Here is a 16,695-nt window from a genome sequence, read left to right as displayed (position 1 = left end):
TGTTGAACCCCTGCTGCATCCCGCCCTCCTCCCTCCCTGCTGCGGCACGCAGGGCCGGCCCCCTGGCAGCTGTTTAGCCAACTGAGAGCAGAAGGGGCTGCAGCAGGGGAACAATGCAATGTGACTTAACTCTCCCTCTTTATGCCTGCGTGTGTGTGTGTGTGTGTTTTTCATGAGTAATTAAGAATGGAACTCTGCAAATGAGGCAACCCCCCATCCTAAAATCTAATCCTACAACATCTTTACAGATGCATCTTTATGGTAAAAGGTGGAAATGTTCAAATGTTCATCTCAAACTACAGCTTGGCCTGAACAAACTTTGTCAATGGAAATAAAAGTATTTTTATTATTCACATGCATTTGTAAATTATAAGCGTGTAAGGAGTGTATTAGGCAGAGCCACAGCAAAATCATGATTTTAAATGTGGTTTCTTTTCAGTTTTTACCATTTGTGTGGCATTTCTGCAACACCTTCTAGAAATCTGAAGATGCTCTACATTTTAGGATGCACACATTTGCAGCTGAGCACCACTTAAAAGCTGTGAAGTTGGAGAAATGCATTTGATAGCATAGCATTTGACAATATCGCTTTCCGTTAATGAGACTGTTACATTGCTCTGGAGATTACCCAATTGCCCGGGGAGTGTGTTAAGCAATAAAGCTACCAACATAAATGTAGCAAGAAAGAAACTCCCCATCTGTGACAGTAATAATGGTTCTGGTTTTGACTCCTGAGAGTGGAGCACTTTGACTATTGAACTACAACAAGATTGAAATCCAATCAGCATGCTAACGACTCAACAAGGAGTGCAAAAAACACATATGTATATAAAGTAGTTTTAGCTTTATTCCGGTCTCTAAATAGACCGCTACAACCAGCTCTGATTTTTTTGGTTTTGTATCATTCATCTTAAATACCTCTATCGTGTTATCTATATCGATAGATAATTTGAAGAAGTGCCACCCACTGTCTTCCCCCCTTTCAACAAGGTTGTCTCTTTCCCACATCCTCCTGTTGGGTCATGTAGTCTGCCACAGGGGGGATCTGAGATTCCAGCATGATGAATGCAGGATTCCTGCCACTGACTTTCAGAACATGAAAAACTATTCGAACTCTATATAGCCATGTACACTGTACACTGTTGAGCAGAGCCAACTCGGACATGGCTTCATCTTGTGTCTCATCAGCAGGCTGACCTCTTGAGGCAGACTGTGCTGCAGAGCCCCCTACTGCTATTTCCATAAAGCTTGACATCTGTGGCTGTTGGACCTGTCTCCATCTGACCAGAGTCAAGATGTGTCTCTGTAAAGGACAACCAAAGATTCATACTTTACACTTCCTAAAAGACTGTACTCATAGGAGAAGTCTATAATCTAGTGTGGTCTTTGTTCATAATGTAAATACCACACCTTAACATAGTTTACCTGCATATATTTTCAATAAAAAAAAAATTAAAAAGGTTAAAATTAGCTGGGCACGGCAGGTTATTCAAACAGGAGGAAATGTGCATTTGTTAGGGACTATTTTCAGCGGCAGATTACAGGGGTCCATGCCAACGATATACAATGCCAAACAGCTGAAGCCCCATTTACACGTTTTAGAGCACAAACCTCTCAGTCCAATGAGGATCCCGAGAGTTTTGTTGATAACATTTGAACAATTACTGCTGTTTTAGGGTTTCTAACAGTATATTGGAAAATTCAAGGGATATTTGAAATGTTCTATCTCCATAAACAATACAAAATACACCAATGAGCCAATAAAGTACCAGACGGGGAAGATCCAGATCGATCGACGAGTGTCCAATAGAGCACTTCACAGCTAGTAAAAAGACATCTGTTCTGTTTAAATACATGAGGGATTTATTTCATATTTAAAAGAAATTATTAAAACATCATATTCAAGTGTTCATTTTCGCATTGTACAAAAAAAATGTTTTCAGACAATCACAACTTTTTTGTTACAGGTATTTTCAAAAATATCTAACACACCTTGTTTAGCACTATAGACCATATAATGGCCAGGTGCAGAAATTCACTCACCATTACAGTACTTGTGATAATCTTTCAGACACTGATGCAACTAAAACTTATACCAGGACCCACAAACTGGTGACCCAGGCTTTTTCTAAATCAAAGATTCATTCTTTGCATGTCAACGTTAAAAGAATGTAAAAGGCTGTAAATGCGGCGCAAAAAAAAAAAAAAGCTTTACAGCGTAAGTGGTAGGAGACTCACTTTCAGTAGCAAAAAAAAAACCCCAAACCTGCACATGTTCTTTCTACGTGACCAACATCGGTTATTTTCTCAATCCGTTTCCCTGTAAACTCACAGACAGTAAATCCATCGATGCAATGTTTCTACGAATACAGTTTTAAAATAGAACAACAGAAAATCTGTTGGGTACTATCAAAAAGTACAGTAACCAGCGGTGGAGTCCGACCCGAAGGCCATGTATGCAGTCATTGGTACAACTGGGAGTCTCCGTCTGTGGCTTTGTTGCTATAACGCCGGCCGCCCGTTCAGTTTGTCGTGCATGAGCGCAATGGCTCCGCCCGTGAAGTCTCTGAGAACCTGCACCGTCTCCCGCTGGAGCTGCAGTGACTCGCGCACAAACTCCTGCTGGGTCTCCGCCAGCTGCTGCACAGACTCGGACAGAAGCTCCAGGGAGCGCGAGACCGTCTCCAACAAGATGTTGGTGGCGTGCTGTTCTTGAAGACTCAGCGATGCACTGTGCAGAATGCTGTCCCTCGTGCTCTGCGAGGGCTGACTGATTGGAAGCGCGGCCGGCGGTGCAGACGACGCAGCGGACACTGTCGGTCCTTGTTTCTGGATGCCGTTGTTTCCTTTGTGATCCTCTGTTGGTTTTGCAGTCCGAGTGGAAGGAGGCGCCTCATCCCTTTGGTCATCGTCCGAGTCTCCAAATGCAGCTTCAGCATCTTGAGTCAAAGAAGAAAAAGGCTTGTCAGTGTTTTCTTATTGCAAAAACATGTTGCAAAAATTCTTCTTATTCTTGACAACTCACCTTCCGTTGCAGGTACCTCGTACTGCACATCAAAGGCAGATTGCGAAGTGTCCCCTGCAACATTCAAAGCATTTAAAAGGTGTTTTTTTTAAATAGATGGCAAAATGTGAGGCAATAGTGCCACAAAATACTCTGAGAGAAGGGGGACATTGATTTGGTCATTATTATTTGGTATGTGTTATGTAGAAATGTGAACTTCACATGACATTTTGGGCACTCACGTGTGCTGTAGGAGGTTGCTGGGGGCACAGCCACATCTAACGCGCCATTCGGAGAACTCTGCATTCCCATCATATCCTCCTCATCCATTTCTTCTTCCTCATCTGGCACATCGTCATCGTCTCCCAGCGGGCCAAAGTCAGCCGAGCTCTGGTCTTCCTGGTCCATTTCCAGGATCTGCAGCACTATTTTCTCAGTCTGATTAAGGTCTCGGGAGAGACGAGAGTTGAGGCCCCTGTTGGGCACCGTCCCCGATCGCATGGCTGCCACTTTCCGCTTTGTGTCACATTTCAGATCTGACCATTTCTTGATGACCTCGATGACCTCCCGTTGGCACTCCCCGATCTCATTGACACGTGCAGTGATCTCTGCCCACGTGCGCTTCTTCACGTCTGTTTGCACACCACGATTGAATTTGCCTTTTGTGGGGGAGAGAGAGAATGTCCTTAAGCACAGCCCTTCAAATGCTTTTTGTCAGTGGTCAGGCCACATTCAACATTTTAGAATATTCACAAATTTACTTGAATGCCTATTATACCTGTGCATCCCCAAACCATTATATTTCCTGTGCTTAGCTTTATTTATCTCATATTTTTGATTACCCAGCTATGGCCCAATCAACCACTTTCTTTGTACCCAGGCACAAACCCTGAAGTGCAATCATCTAAACTCTGAATGGGATCAGCACTTAAAAACCACATACCCACAACAACCATCCGATGCTTCCTCACTTCATCCAACAGGATGTGGACTTCACTGAAAGAGAAGCGAGCTTTTCTTTTCTTGAAGCGGGTAATACTGTCTTGGTTGTAGTACACTGGCGAAGACATCCTCCTCCCCGCGATGTCAATAGGTATCCAGCTACGTTGTAGTCTCTGCTGAGCTTCAGCTTCTCCAGCTGTCTGTCAGGCGGTGTTGTGCTAACAACAAAGTCAAAAGAGCACGGGGGCGTTAATGATGAATCTACTCACGTGTGTCACTTGTGCATCAATTCATGAACTCGATCTCGCAAAACACATTTGAGACTGAGATTAAAGGCTCCACACAAAAGGTTGACTTGACGAAGGATAAGGGAAGTAACGTGAGTATTAACTCAGCGATAGCACTTGTTCAGGCTCAACAGCTGGGCAATGACCGTGCGGTGCGGGAATAACGTGAGCCCTGTTGGTTGAATATGATAGCTGAATAAATAATGAATGAATATTATCAACATTTGAACTGTAACGTAGTTACATGCACATTTCCAGCTGTTTTCATACCGTGAATCGGGGGAGTGGAGCAGGTTTCTCGTGATAATAACAATGTCAGTGCTAGCCGTGAGAGTGAATGGACAATAGACGCTTTACGCACGCGACAGCCTGGCTAGCTAGTTAGCTCCATGTAGAGCCCACTCGTCGTTACTCATTAACGACACCTCGAAACCCACACTGCCCCGACATGAGTAGGAGTAAAAGGCTCTTTAATGTCCCTCCTATGGTGGAACATCCATTTAGTCCACTCGCGTCGGTCTAATGCTACACAACAGCACACACTAGGTTAGCTCTTTGCAGCAAGACAACGTCAGCTAACGCTACGTTAGTCAGAAACGGCTAATGAAGCACTTGGTTCACGTAACCTCACCTCACGAGGAATACCATAACAGCAATACATTGTTAATGAGATGGTGAACATACCCCCAAGTCTAAGAAGTTGGGATTTGGTCCAGAAACGTAATGATAAACTTCCTTATCGACAAGATAGCTACTGTCAAGCTAGTCAGTGCGAAGCTAACGCTACACAAAAGATGTCCGGTTAACGTTCGTAAGCGAGCGTTGGCTAGCGGAGTGAGAGCAGCTGGCTGAATGATTATTAACGGACATAACGATATTAGTATACCTATAGTAAAGGGCCTTTAAGTATTGCTTTCACTTGTAATGTTAAACGATAACGACGATTCATCTTGTGATTTCGATAATTACGTTTTATTTCTTATACTTTCCCCGTTGTAACAAGGTGCTTTTATTTTGAAGGAGAATGCGTATTCTCTGGTATCGTAGACTAACTTGACTTGATTCAACAACCAGCGCGCGCAGACACACACAAACACGGGGCAAATATGTAGCTCAGTAACAACAGTATACGTGATAGGAACACGAAATATAATTAAGTATCTATGAATGTAAAGCCTTATAGGATTCGGTTACATACATACACATTCAGGTTGGATGGATCGATAGCTTTAAAGCACCATACCCACCTTTAAAATAGCACACTGTTCATTTGCAAAAAAATTGGCTACAACTCTATTAGAGCAAAGAAAAATATATTGGGCTGGGTTAAATTTAAATTGTCATAGCCATTGCTAATCTGAAGCAGATCCCAGTTCAGCATAAAAGGAGATTCCATTAGTCATTGATCAATGACTCAAAGTGGCCTGTGACAACTGCTTGTAGTGCATCAAGAATAAGACCAACACATTTAACATACCCTTTTTATTCCAAATATGGCACAGTAACAGTTTAATGGCGGTGGCTATAACTACATGGTTAAGAACACTTAATTATGCCATCTCTACCCTTGGCTGCATGCATTAGTGGCATACACACGTTATATATTATAAATGTACACATTGTGCTGGCGTTATCCGGTGCAGGCATTTTGAACAAGTACACAGCGATAAGTAAAGTGTTTGGTGAGCTGAAAAAGAGGGTGCAATGTCCAAATTGCATTACCAACATTGAAATGGCAACATTTTAGCATGCCCAAACAAAGCAATGCCTCTTGGGATGTTAATGTACTGTATATCAGTATAAGGAGAAAGCACTGGCGTTCCTCACCAGCTATGCATATACAGTGCAACTCTGAAACAAATAATTAAACCATGATCTGCTTGCAATAGGCTGCGGTGAGAGTGTACCATAATTTACACATCTACCTTATTTATTTTTTTAAACTTTAAGTAATAAAATAGAAAAAGGCAAGCTGTCCCACATTGTTGTTTAAGTGAACAATAATCTCCAGTCAGTGATTCTCTGGGAGCTGGTTTCACAAAGTTAATGAATAGAACTGTGGTCAAAAAGAAGGTCTGGCTCCACAACATTACCAAAAAACTGTCTGGTTTGTATTTCTTTAAACCAATCACAATCATCTTGGGCAGTGCTCAGCAGAGGACAGCGACCAGTGCCCTTGCAAGACAGATGGTATTGACAGCGGTGGAGAATGTCGAGTCAGACTAAACAAACTTCATGTTTAACTTTACAAAGCGGAAAGTCTCTGCAAAGACATGGTCCACCCATACCCGTTTCCCTAATTCTACCCACATTTAGACCTCTTCTCTGGGCCGCACAGGTGTGTACACATGTATTGACACTCCTGTTAGGGTGGGGCAACTTACACCCTTGTGGGTCTCATAAGTGAATGGATTTGGAGCTAGAGTAATTCTCTGAATTAAAAAAAAACAAAACATGCAGCATGCCGAGCCTTTAAACTGCAAGGACTGATTTGCAGTTTGGGTACATTAACAATCATTATCAATCATCAGACCACACCCACATAGTTCTGAGAAGGCTATAATTAGGCAAAAGCAATGGCAGCAACTGTGCGGGTGGCCTTCCAAACGATAAATAGAAACATTGTTAACCAAGTTACAGCTTTGCATTGTTTACTTCTATTCATTCCAACAGAAAAATTTGTCCAACATCCGCATTTTGGCGTTAAACTGTCTCGGAGCAAAAACTATGATTTGCCTACCTTCACAGATCCCTCTTGACATACAATCTTTGTGAGACCAGCCGCATACAAACGTGGAGCTTACTGCTTTTTCACATTACATTTTTCACTGCGTATAAAACATTTAGATATTGGCCTGCCTCCTCCGGGGCACAGGGAAGATCAAAAGCAAATGTCAAACGAGCTGACCAAAATGATACTATTTCAGCATCCTGTCTTTATGCACCTTATGGGGATTGTGAGTGCAGGTTTGTGCTTTTCTAGGTTGCCAATACAGTAATTTCTGTCTCACAAGTATAATGGAACGACAAACCATCCCACTACGCCTGTATTGCATTAAATTGGAAAAAAAGAAACCTACACACACACACACACACACACAAACAAACAAACAAACAAACAAACAAACAAACAAACAAACAAAGTGGTTCCAAGCAGGAGGGACAACGTCATCTGGACTCAAGAGTACATGGTCAGCTGAAGCCACTGAAAAGACACAAGAGCAGAGAGGATGACTTTAGAACTCTCAATTCCAGTCAAACCCCACTGAGATTTCCAAGAGCCGAGATCTGATTACCTCCTGAACGTTGACTTTGATAGTCCCATTGTTATCCTTATCCAGGGTTTTGAAGGCACCTGAATCAGAACAGATGTTATCATCAAACAACCCTTCCCCTTTCTGCAGAAAGGACAGCTGACAAGTCAGACACTTACAATATAACTTTCTACTACATTTTTTAATATCATGCTCAATTTTATTTTTCAATTTTAGTTCCCATTAGGCACTGCTCTAAGCATCACTTCTTATACGCTTTTACTCTTGTATTTAATATGTGTTGTTGTATTTCACTTGTTCCATTTTAGAATTGTTTTACTTTATTTACCTTACATTGCTACTGCATTCTATTTTGCAATGGTGTCAGTATTATTTATTTTACACAATTGTAATTCTATTCTTATGTTTGTATTTTTTATTCTATTTTTGTTTGCTATTCTGTTGTAATCTTTAATAAAACATCCTCTGGGATTAATACAGTTCCATCTAATCTTCAGCCTCAATCATTCACATCACACAGCTGCTAAACCAACACATTGAACCCATTTATTTCAGCACTGGTCTTTCAAACTTACGGCACATGGCATCCAGCCTCACAAGGCAGCCAATGTAGTTGTCAAAATCCATGTTGCCGCTTTCGTCACTGTATCTGCGGATTATCATGCTGAACAGCTGGTCATTGAGGGGGAAGCCTGGGGAAGAGATTAGCAGATGAACACATTTTCAAATCATTAACTGCCGATTGCAGAGTTCAGAAACAGTTGACTGTCTGCTCAAGTGTCCATGACACTCGCCAAATATAACCTTTTTTAAATGTATAATAATGGTTAATTTATCTTATTTCCATGTAGGTTTCTGTCTTATGAAACCACTTTACAAAAAAATACATTATTTTCTGCTTAAACATGCACAGCCACATGACTGTTGTAAGTCATGGCTGAACCAATGACTATTGCTTTACCCGTGGCTCTTACTGAGATTTTGCATAAACTAAAAACACTTTTTCTGAAACTAGGGCCCCCTTTGTTGAAGCTCTGCACACAAAAAACAAACATCTTACATATCTTGGTTGAAATTATATCAACTCTTCTAAAAATAGTCACAATTTTACACAAAACACTATATAAAAACACTTAACATTTTAATTTCTATCGTGCTGTAAATATAGACTATGAACATAAATGCAATGTTTCAATACTTATAGTATCAGACAATGACTAACTAATGATGACATGAATATATTACAGTATTGTACACTGAATACAATATATTGTATTTACAGTCCTAATTTAAAGTGAGTTATTATTGAGTGTGGTATTTCAATGGAAAACACATAGGCTTTTAGTTTTGAATGATGAGTCTAACATAGATAATTGTGTGAAGATCCTTTGAGCAGCTGTGCAACATTTAAACAATAGGAGAAATAAAAAGAAAATGAACTCACCAGCAGCTCTGAACGCGTTGGGCAACTCATCTGCTCCGATGACACCAGAACCATCTGCATCATAGGTTTTGTACACTCCCTAAACAACAAAGTATTTAAAGCATTTATTCCAAGACAACCTAAAAAGACAAGAGGAAACAAATAATAAACATTATTTATTCTAGCAATCTGTCAATATGGGTGTACCAACCATATGAGAAATGACTTTAAAATAATTCCTTTAAAAATGAATGATTGCATTCTTTTATTTATTTTAGAATAACAAAATAATGAGGGAATGTGTGGTAGGCTAAATTCAACAAGCACCAACACTGTGTCAAATCAATGATAAAAACAGGTTATTACTTTGATTAATGCGACAGGAAATTAAATAATTTATTCCACATTAATAATGTGCCCTTCAGTAAACAGATGTATGTGTATATAAAACATGGCAGTTAATCAAATAACAAGTGTCACACACTGTACATTCAGAAAACAGACAGATGAATTGGACCTGCTGTACTCACCTGCCATTTCTTTATATTGTCCCAGAGCTGTTTGAATTCATGAAAGCCGAGTCTCCCAGTGCTGTCACTCTGTAACTGCGTTCAGGAGAACAACATTGTTTTCTTCTTTGGCTCCATCTTAAACAAACAGTTGCATTACCTGAGGACACGCTGTATTTAACGAAGGCGTGACTTCCTCATTCCATTGGTAAATAATTCACAGTAGGGAATGAGTGTCAACTGTTTTTCCCCCCAACTTGGTCAGAGCTCCTTTGACAGGTTTTCCATAATTGTTGTAATTGTGGCCCCTTACTTTTAACGCCCACCATTCAATACTGCGGGACAAAAGGGGCGCAGCCTTGACCCAATTGTGGAAATCTGTTTGGAGGTCCAAATTGTGGCAGTAATAGTCCACAGTGTTTCAACGAGCTGAGGGTGTGACGGAGTCTGGTGAGCAAACACATCCCTTGTTATGGTTAGTTGTGTGTGTGTGTGTGTGTTTTTACTGCGCTGACATGGTTGGGTTCATACCGCCACCGCCTAGCTCACATGACACATAAAGCCCACTAATGATAGAAAAGATACATCCATGACTGCCACCATGCTCCTACAAGACTCAATGCTGAAACCATCCGTCTTCAGGTCTCCATCTGAAATGTAAGAAACCATGTTACCATGTTGTACGCCAGTTTTCAAAATGGGTACAAATACTGCAACGGACTGAAACACAACAGTGTGGTAGACCACACAGAACTATAAGAAAAACTTGCAAGGATGGGTAAGAGACACGGCCTTTGAACACAAGGGGGGGGGGCGATATGTTTTGTGAAATTCATTTTTGTGTTGTATATTGAGCACGCCCCCCGGTGTGTAAAGGCCTTTAGACTGTAAACATGTCACACATCTTACGCTTTGTAATGATTCTGTTGAGGATGTCCATCAGTTCTGTCGGGCTCACTTCCATGTCCTATAGGACACATATTTTACAGTGTGAACATCACAAAGTCAGCAGAAACCAGTACAGGTTCTCAATTGTATGGTGGAACAAAATGTTTTAGTTAAAAAAAACAGTTAAAACACCCTTTAGACTTTGATTTTCTAGTATTAATGAAGTAGAATATATACATAAACATTGTGCGATTACTGCAGAAACCAACTACAGGTAGATATAGCACTCACCTCTCCGGCGAGCTGCTGGAAGACCCTGCGGAACTGTTTCTCCTCGTCGCTCTCATGCTGCTCGGCATATACAACTGGCCTGCGTGGTGGAGGCTGCGAGAGAGAGTCACAGCAAAAATTACAATCCAGAGTTAGCAGAACAACGATGGTCAGACGGAGCTGGTAATGTCACGTAAGGTCACTCACAGGATCAGAAGGCAAAAACTGGTTTGTGTCGATGTTGCTGCAAAGAGAGGATTAAAATTGATGAGGTTAGTTAAGTCACAAACCAAACTTATTTTTGGCTTTGACAGGCAAGACTTTGCCATTCTCACCTGACAACATCGATGACGCCACTGATGAATCTCTTGGCAAAAAACATCTTCCTTCAACTGCGAATGCAAAACGCAACAAGAATTTAAAGGAAATAATCAGATTCTTGACTTAAGCAGCATGGGATCATGGTTTTATACATGTATCTACATGCCTTTAGCAGAATTTAAAAGATTAGACATGAATGGCAGCAGTGATCACTAGTGGTTGGAGTAATGCAGGTACAAATATATTAGTCACTATAGACATCCCAAGAAAAACCTGAATTCAGTGTCTGGTAGAAAAATATAACAATGCAAATACTATTAATAAGAATCAAAAAGCAGTAGTATATGGTTCACACACAAAAACACATAGACTAGACTAGACATGTCGAATGCGTTTCCTGTTATGGAAATAAAATCCAACGCCGCACCCACATTGCGAAAAGCAGCTCCACAATAAAAGGTTATCCTGATCCTGATCAATCAGACATTTTAAAATGTCTTCTTTGAACTTTAAAACGCACATTAGTAGCTAACTAAATGTGCCACTTCCGCATCAACGTGACGTTATTGCTCAGACTGGGTGAGTTAACGTGTTCCACCATTGCATTAACTTTATATCGTAACACTGCGCTCGTATAACATCACTATGTCAGGTTATCTTCAGTTATTTGCCCAATCAATTTTGGCCGCCTCAAACCACTGAAGTACCGTCGACGCCGTGCAGCCTCTTTTCTCCACAGGGCGGATTTAAGATGGAATGTACTGACGGCAGCCTGTAACTATGCGACGCGAGCTAGCTAACTTATGTTTGAGCTAAGCTAAAGTCATGCTAACTATCTGTCATGTTCGGCAAAACGTGGAACTGTCGTTAATATCAAATACATCATCCTATATTGTTATCTTTTTAAGGTAAACGACACATATGTCACCGACAACTTGACGTTTGTATTCAACGTTACCGTGAGGCGACAGCGCTCTGTCGAGTCGAGCAGGATACTTTGACTTGGAGAGTTGCTGTAAACTCAGCTTGCAGGATGGTCCGTCAACACGCCCCAACTGGCGTTACAGAGAGCAACTGCGATGCGAGATGGTGTTCCGCAGTCGCTTCCGTCTTCGCTTCGGGTTTCAGGACAGAGAACGTTTGGTTCGATGCGATACACTTCAATAAGTCGGGCCGATGCAGACTTGGGCAATTGCTGTCGCCGTCTTGCTGCGTGCATTACATGAGCTTCTTATAGTCAACACATATTAAATATTAAATATTCGAGGGCTATGCTCTGGAGCAGAGCCGAACACCAACAGATATAGACCTCACACAGATCCAGGAAGTCCTTGGCGGTCAATATGAATGCGCTATACATAGGGTCAGAACTGCTATTTTTGGTAATAAGTAGTCTATAATTGCGTTCATTTATAATAGTAGTATAGCACACACCGACATGTGTCTGTAGTTAGATCAGTATGCTGTAAAAACAAGTTAAATGATCATGCAGTCACTGACTCAGGTGAAACTGACCCTATAACACCAACAATTCTACTGCTCCCATTAGAGATCATAATGTTACTGTTTTTGATGGACCCTTTTTTTTAATAATGTAGCGTACATATCATCTATTATGACATGTAAACTGCACATACGGTAGGCTACAAATTATACAGTCCATGTCTATTCAGTATTTATTTCTTTAAGTTCTTTTGTATATGTGTGTACAGAATAGTTCTGTCCGTTCTTTACCTTGAGCTGTCCATTTGTTGTCCTTGTTCCTCACTTTTATGTCTGTGTAAACATGAGAGTAATGCAAACAAAGGGAGTCACATGTGTACACATACTTGGCCAATAAAGATTATTCAGATTCTCATTAGTATGAATAGTGTGCGTTATATTTAGTTACCTTAGTTCAAGTCATGTATTAAATGAGGTTCTTAAATTTGTATGGGAGTCTAGATAAGTCACATCCTAATGTTTATTGGTTATTTGAGGGGCTAAGTAATGACCAGGCCTAATGTAATCTTTATGACCTTCAGAAAGGGCAGAATGACACCGACCGATGACGATCAATGATCGCTCACGAGCAGGAGCATGATCTTGGGAAGTGCATTGTCATAGGAAATCCATTGCAAATAATGGAATTTAATTAATCCTTTTGTGTACAATTGGTATGCACCCTGCACATATTAATATATACATTGTTATGTAATACTTTCAAATGCAAAACAACTTAATTGTCCACATTTTTGCATGCAAATGGGAAATTGCCAGATTCTTGCCAATTCACAGCCCCTTTGGGTTGCACTGGAGTCCTTTGTTGTTCTTCCCCATCTCTCTGTCGTCTCTCTAATGTCGACCAAACAATAGAAGCCCCCCAAAAAAAGCCTAAAAAAGAAGCGACAAAAGCCTGCATTATAATCATTCTGCTGAGTGTCACTCCACAGGAAGATCAATCAGTCAGATCGCCTTGTAAGCTCAACAGGGTGACGTATCAAGCAAGCTGTATGTCGCCTTTCACCGAAATTATTGGGCCAACTGGCTTGAAAATGGGCGAATATAAATCATTTGAATATTGGCACAAGGATCAAATGTCGACTTCCATCATCTGTCTTTCCTGCCACAGCCCTGCAAACCAGGAGGCCCACCCCCCTCCAGTTGTAGTCTTTGTGCATGCAGATTTTGTATTTAACTGTGTGTGTGTGTGCGTAAATGTAAGGCCTGGATAAGACCAGCAGGTGGAGTCAGAGAGCATTTGACAAAGCTGTATTACAGCACACATATTACTGTATATTCTGCATTCAGCATGCAAAAAAATAGGTCCAGATCATTTCCATAAGTGTACAATTAGCTCAGCGTAGCCACGGCTGATGTCACTGTTTTCCTTTTCTGAAGCGAACCTCTCCGTCCGCACTGCTGCATTTAAATCAAGCCTATAAAGCTCTATGTCCGTAGTTGTTTTTGTGGAGGTTGACTTCTAGATCTAATCATGACATGGTTCCTGATGGATTACCATAATTTCTTCCTCTACAAATCCTCCACATACACCAGTCAAAAACCAGGAGACGTCAAGCAGATATTTTGGATTCATCTGAACAGCTGCTAACATTGCTAAAGGAAAGTATCCAGGCACCCTTCATCACGTCTATTTTTGCTGATTTCTCCATAAAATCATGACAATTGCCCCCGGCCCTAAAGAAGTGAATTTATTTGGCAGAAGTTCTGACACTTTGACAACGGAGTGTGTCGTTCCTTGTCTTGAAGACAGCATCTCAGTGCTGCTCTGTCTTTATCGTACAGCTAAATCTCCTTTAAGCCCTCGTGGCCGGCACTATCATGGTCGCCGTGACAGTGCAGACACTTCCTCTTGTTCTCTCACCCAACTGATAAGTCTCACTTCTACCAGAAACAGGACTCATAAATACGACGACAGCATGTCCACTAACAACAAATCATGCTCAATTTCAAAACACCTTTCTGGTTCTCCAAACCTCACAGAACGAATAATTTGTGAGCATTTCTCAGGACTGCTTTATGATCAGGATTATGATTCAGTTTTCCCCTCCTGACCTCGACTACAGTTTTCCTCCGATTCAATGTTCTTCACCTGCAGGCATATAATCTGCCAAACCTTACAGGCTTAAACTGCTGTTTACTACTACTGTGCTTCAAGATATCTGGAGTGTAACCTGATATTTAAGATGTGATCAAATATGGTGTTCCAGAGCAGAAACAGTGATATCTGTCCTTCAGATCCCACTCCAGCTAAAATTACTCCATCCATGAAATAGAGGTATCCATGGTTACATCAGGAGCCACGTTAAAGGGTGCCTCAGTCAGTGCATCTCTATTCTCCAGCAGTCCCCACCTTTTTTTCCCTCATTCTTCACATGAAAGAAAACCACAGTGCCACCTCAAGGTTTCCGACAGCTATAATGGTTTGATTTTGCAAATGAGATTTGCAGGGGAATAATTTCGATAACATTGATGAAGGTAGACTGGCTATTAAAACATCTTGGAATTATGAATGCAAACAATATTACATCTGCAGTTACCTGCTTGACGCCGAGGGAGTGAAACGCAGGAGCCAGTGTGGTTCAGTGCTACGGAGGCTGCAGGTTGAAATATTGTATAGGAGCATCCCCGGTGCGACATATTTGCAGTCTTCAGAACAACTTGTTACCTTGACAACGCAATTTTATCATTCAAGCCCATTGCTGCCCTCTCTCACAGCCAGAATCAAATGTGCCTTAAATGTATACTGCTGCAGGTTTTTACACCTCAATTCTAGGTGGAAAGGAGACATCGGATGGTTTGAGATGTGCAGAATATTTTACATTAAGATTTCATTGCACAGAGGACTGTGTGGGAGGATTTGGTTAACGTTGCAATGTAAAGGGAGGTGCTTTTGGTTTGAAAAAGCAAATTGGACAGTGAGATTCAAGCAGATACAGGTTTAAAAGACTGACAATTCACTGTTTTTTCATAGAAACACTAAACTACGTAGCAGATATTTAAACCCTCTAAATATTTCTTCTAACTTTTCGGGCATCAGAGACACAGAGGAGTTCATGAATTACAATTAGCGGTGTGTAGTTCCCCAAACAGCAGTGACCTCTGGGTGGTTATAGCCAATGACTTACAAAGGCCTGTATTTGTGTCACGCCGTATACTTGCAAGGTAGTTAGTCATTCTGAGGATCGTCTCTTTCACTGAGATCCTTAAGCAACTAGGACAGAATGTAATCTTTTATTCTTTTTTTTTTTACTTCAGGATTTAGCCAAAAGAATGGAGAATTCAGTGCTGCAGCGTGAAGAAGGACAAAGGGGCCATTTAAAACACCTGAGCTTCTTAGAATGTAGACTGCAGCTCGGGGTCCCAGAGGAAATACTGTGGGCACTCATTATAGCTACGGCCCTGTAGTCTGTGCGTGTGTGTGTGTGCGTGTGATATCGCCTTGCTCGCTTGTGCTCATCAGATTAGGGATGTATTCGCTGGATGATGAACAAGGTAAAACTGCGTAGGAGGAACGCCGTGCGCTGGGGCGATAATGGACGTCGTGAATTTAAAGTCACGGCGGTCTGACATGTTGCAAAACTTTGACCTGTACCCATGCACGACTGTGCTCAGAGCTCAGAGATCTTCTTCAATGATATAAACTAGAGTAAATGGTTGAGGCGTGCTTTTCATTAGGTTGTGCAGTGCACCAATAATCCTGTGTCAATCTGGCTCTGGCAGTGTATTCATGATCAACCCAGCCATGCGTGGCTTATATTGATGTATTGTACCATTATTGGCTCGCATTGAATATCAGATGCCCGTCATATTATTCACCCCTGACATAACAGAAATAAATCTCAAATGAAAATCTAATTTACAACACTTTGGTCCAGACTGAAATATCTCAAAAGACTGCATTCATCAGTTACTGGATTTATTCTGAGGGACATAATTCATGTTCCCATCCGGATGAATTGTAATACCTTTTGATGTTTCATCTGGTGACTCATTGGGGAAACAAATTGAAATGGTCCAATACTCTAGTTTGTGACCAACTTGGAATATTTAGAATATATGTCAGCACTTAATTCTGGTTGATATATTCCATAACCCACAGCTTGTGGAAGACTCCGGTGACGAACAACAAGTGGGATCGTCTCGGCTGGCAGAGACGAGCAGGCAGACCGCCCAATCATTATATTCGGGCCAAATGAAATGAAGCTTATTAGTCCTGCGACAGCCACTGTAGCAGAGGTTTTGATAACTAAATAAAACATATGCTTGTGTTTGT

At 41.2% G+C, this 16,695-nt stretch overlaps 2 protein-coding genes across 5 annotated transcripts; both read right to left on the bottom strand.

Annotated features, from left to right (window-relative positions):
• Positions 1 to 1,840: 1,840 nt before the first annotated feature.
• On the bottom strand, positions 1,841 to 5,061 carry zgc:153990 (uncharacterized protein LOC768125 homolog). Of its 4 annotated transcripts, none has more exons than XM_034549813.1 (5): positions 4,918 to 5,061; positions 3,948 to 4,164; positions 3,247 to 3,663; positions 3,026 to 3,079; positions 1,841 to 2,939 (listed from the first exon to the last, which is right to left on the bottom strand). In XM_034549813.1, exons 2-5 carry the CDS (start codon positions 4,072 to 4,074, stop codon positions 2,503 to 2,505), a joined length of 1,035 nt encoding a protein of 344 aa, XP_034405704.1. In that variant the 5' UTR covers positions 4,075 to 4,164; positions 4,918 to 5,061; the 3' UTR covers positions 1,841 to 2,502. The 4 variants fall into 4 exon arrangements, with proteins under 4 accessions (XP_034405704.1, XP_034405706.1, XP_034405705.1 ...); XM_034549815.1 differs by having other exon boundaries at positions 3,948 to 4,146; positions 4,918 to 5,034; XM_034549814.1 differs by having other exon boundaries at positions 3,948 to 4,168; positions 4,918 to 5,033.
• Positions 5,062 to 5,700: 639 nt separating this feature from the next.
• Positions 5,701 to 12,245, bottom strand: capns1a (calpain, small subunit 1 a). The gene is made up of 11 exons (XM_034549816.1): positions 11,878 to 12,245; positions 10,934 to 10,990; positions 10,806 to 10,842; positions 10,620 to 10,712; positions 10,350 to 10,407; positions 10,026 to 10,090; positions 9,462 to 9,530; positions 8,953 to 9,031; positions 8,084 to 8,200; positions 7,530 to 7,588; positions 5,701 to 7,438 (listed from the first exon to the last, which is right to left on the bottom strand). Exons 2-11 carry the CDS (start codon positions 10,978 to 10,980, stop codon positions 7,412 to 7,414), a joined length of 651 nt encoding a protein of 216 aa, XP_034405707.1. The 5' UTR covers positions 10,981 to 10,990; positions 11,878 to 12,245; the 3' UTR covers positions 5,701 to 7,411.
• Between the last annotated feature and the right edge of the window lie 4,450 nt (positions 12,246 to 16,695).

The sequence above is a fragment of the Cyclopterus lumpus genome, chromosome 14, assembly GCF_009769545.1.
Source record: "Cyclopterus lumpus isolate fCycLum1 chromosome 14, fCycLum1.pri, whole genome shotgun sequence".
Taxonomy (NCBI): Eukaryota; Metazoa; Chordata; class Actinopteri; order Perciformes; family Cyclopteridae; genus Cyclopterus; species Cyclopterus lumpus.
The sequence above is the reverse complement of the archived record's forward strand: the minus strand, read 5'-3'. Positions and strand labels throughout refer to the sequence as shown.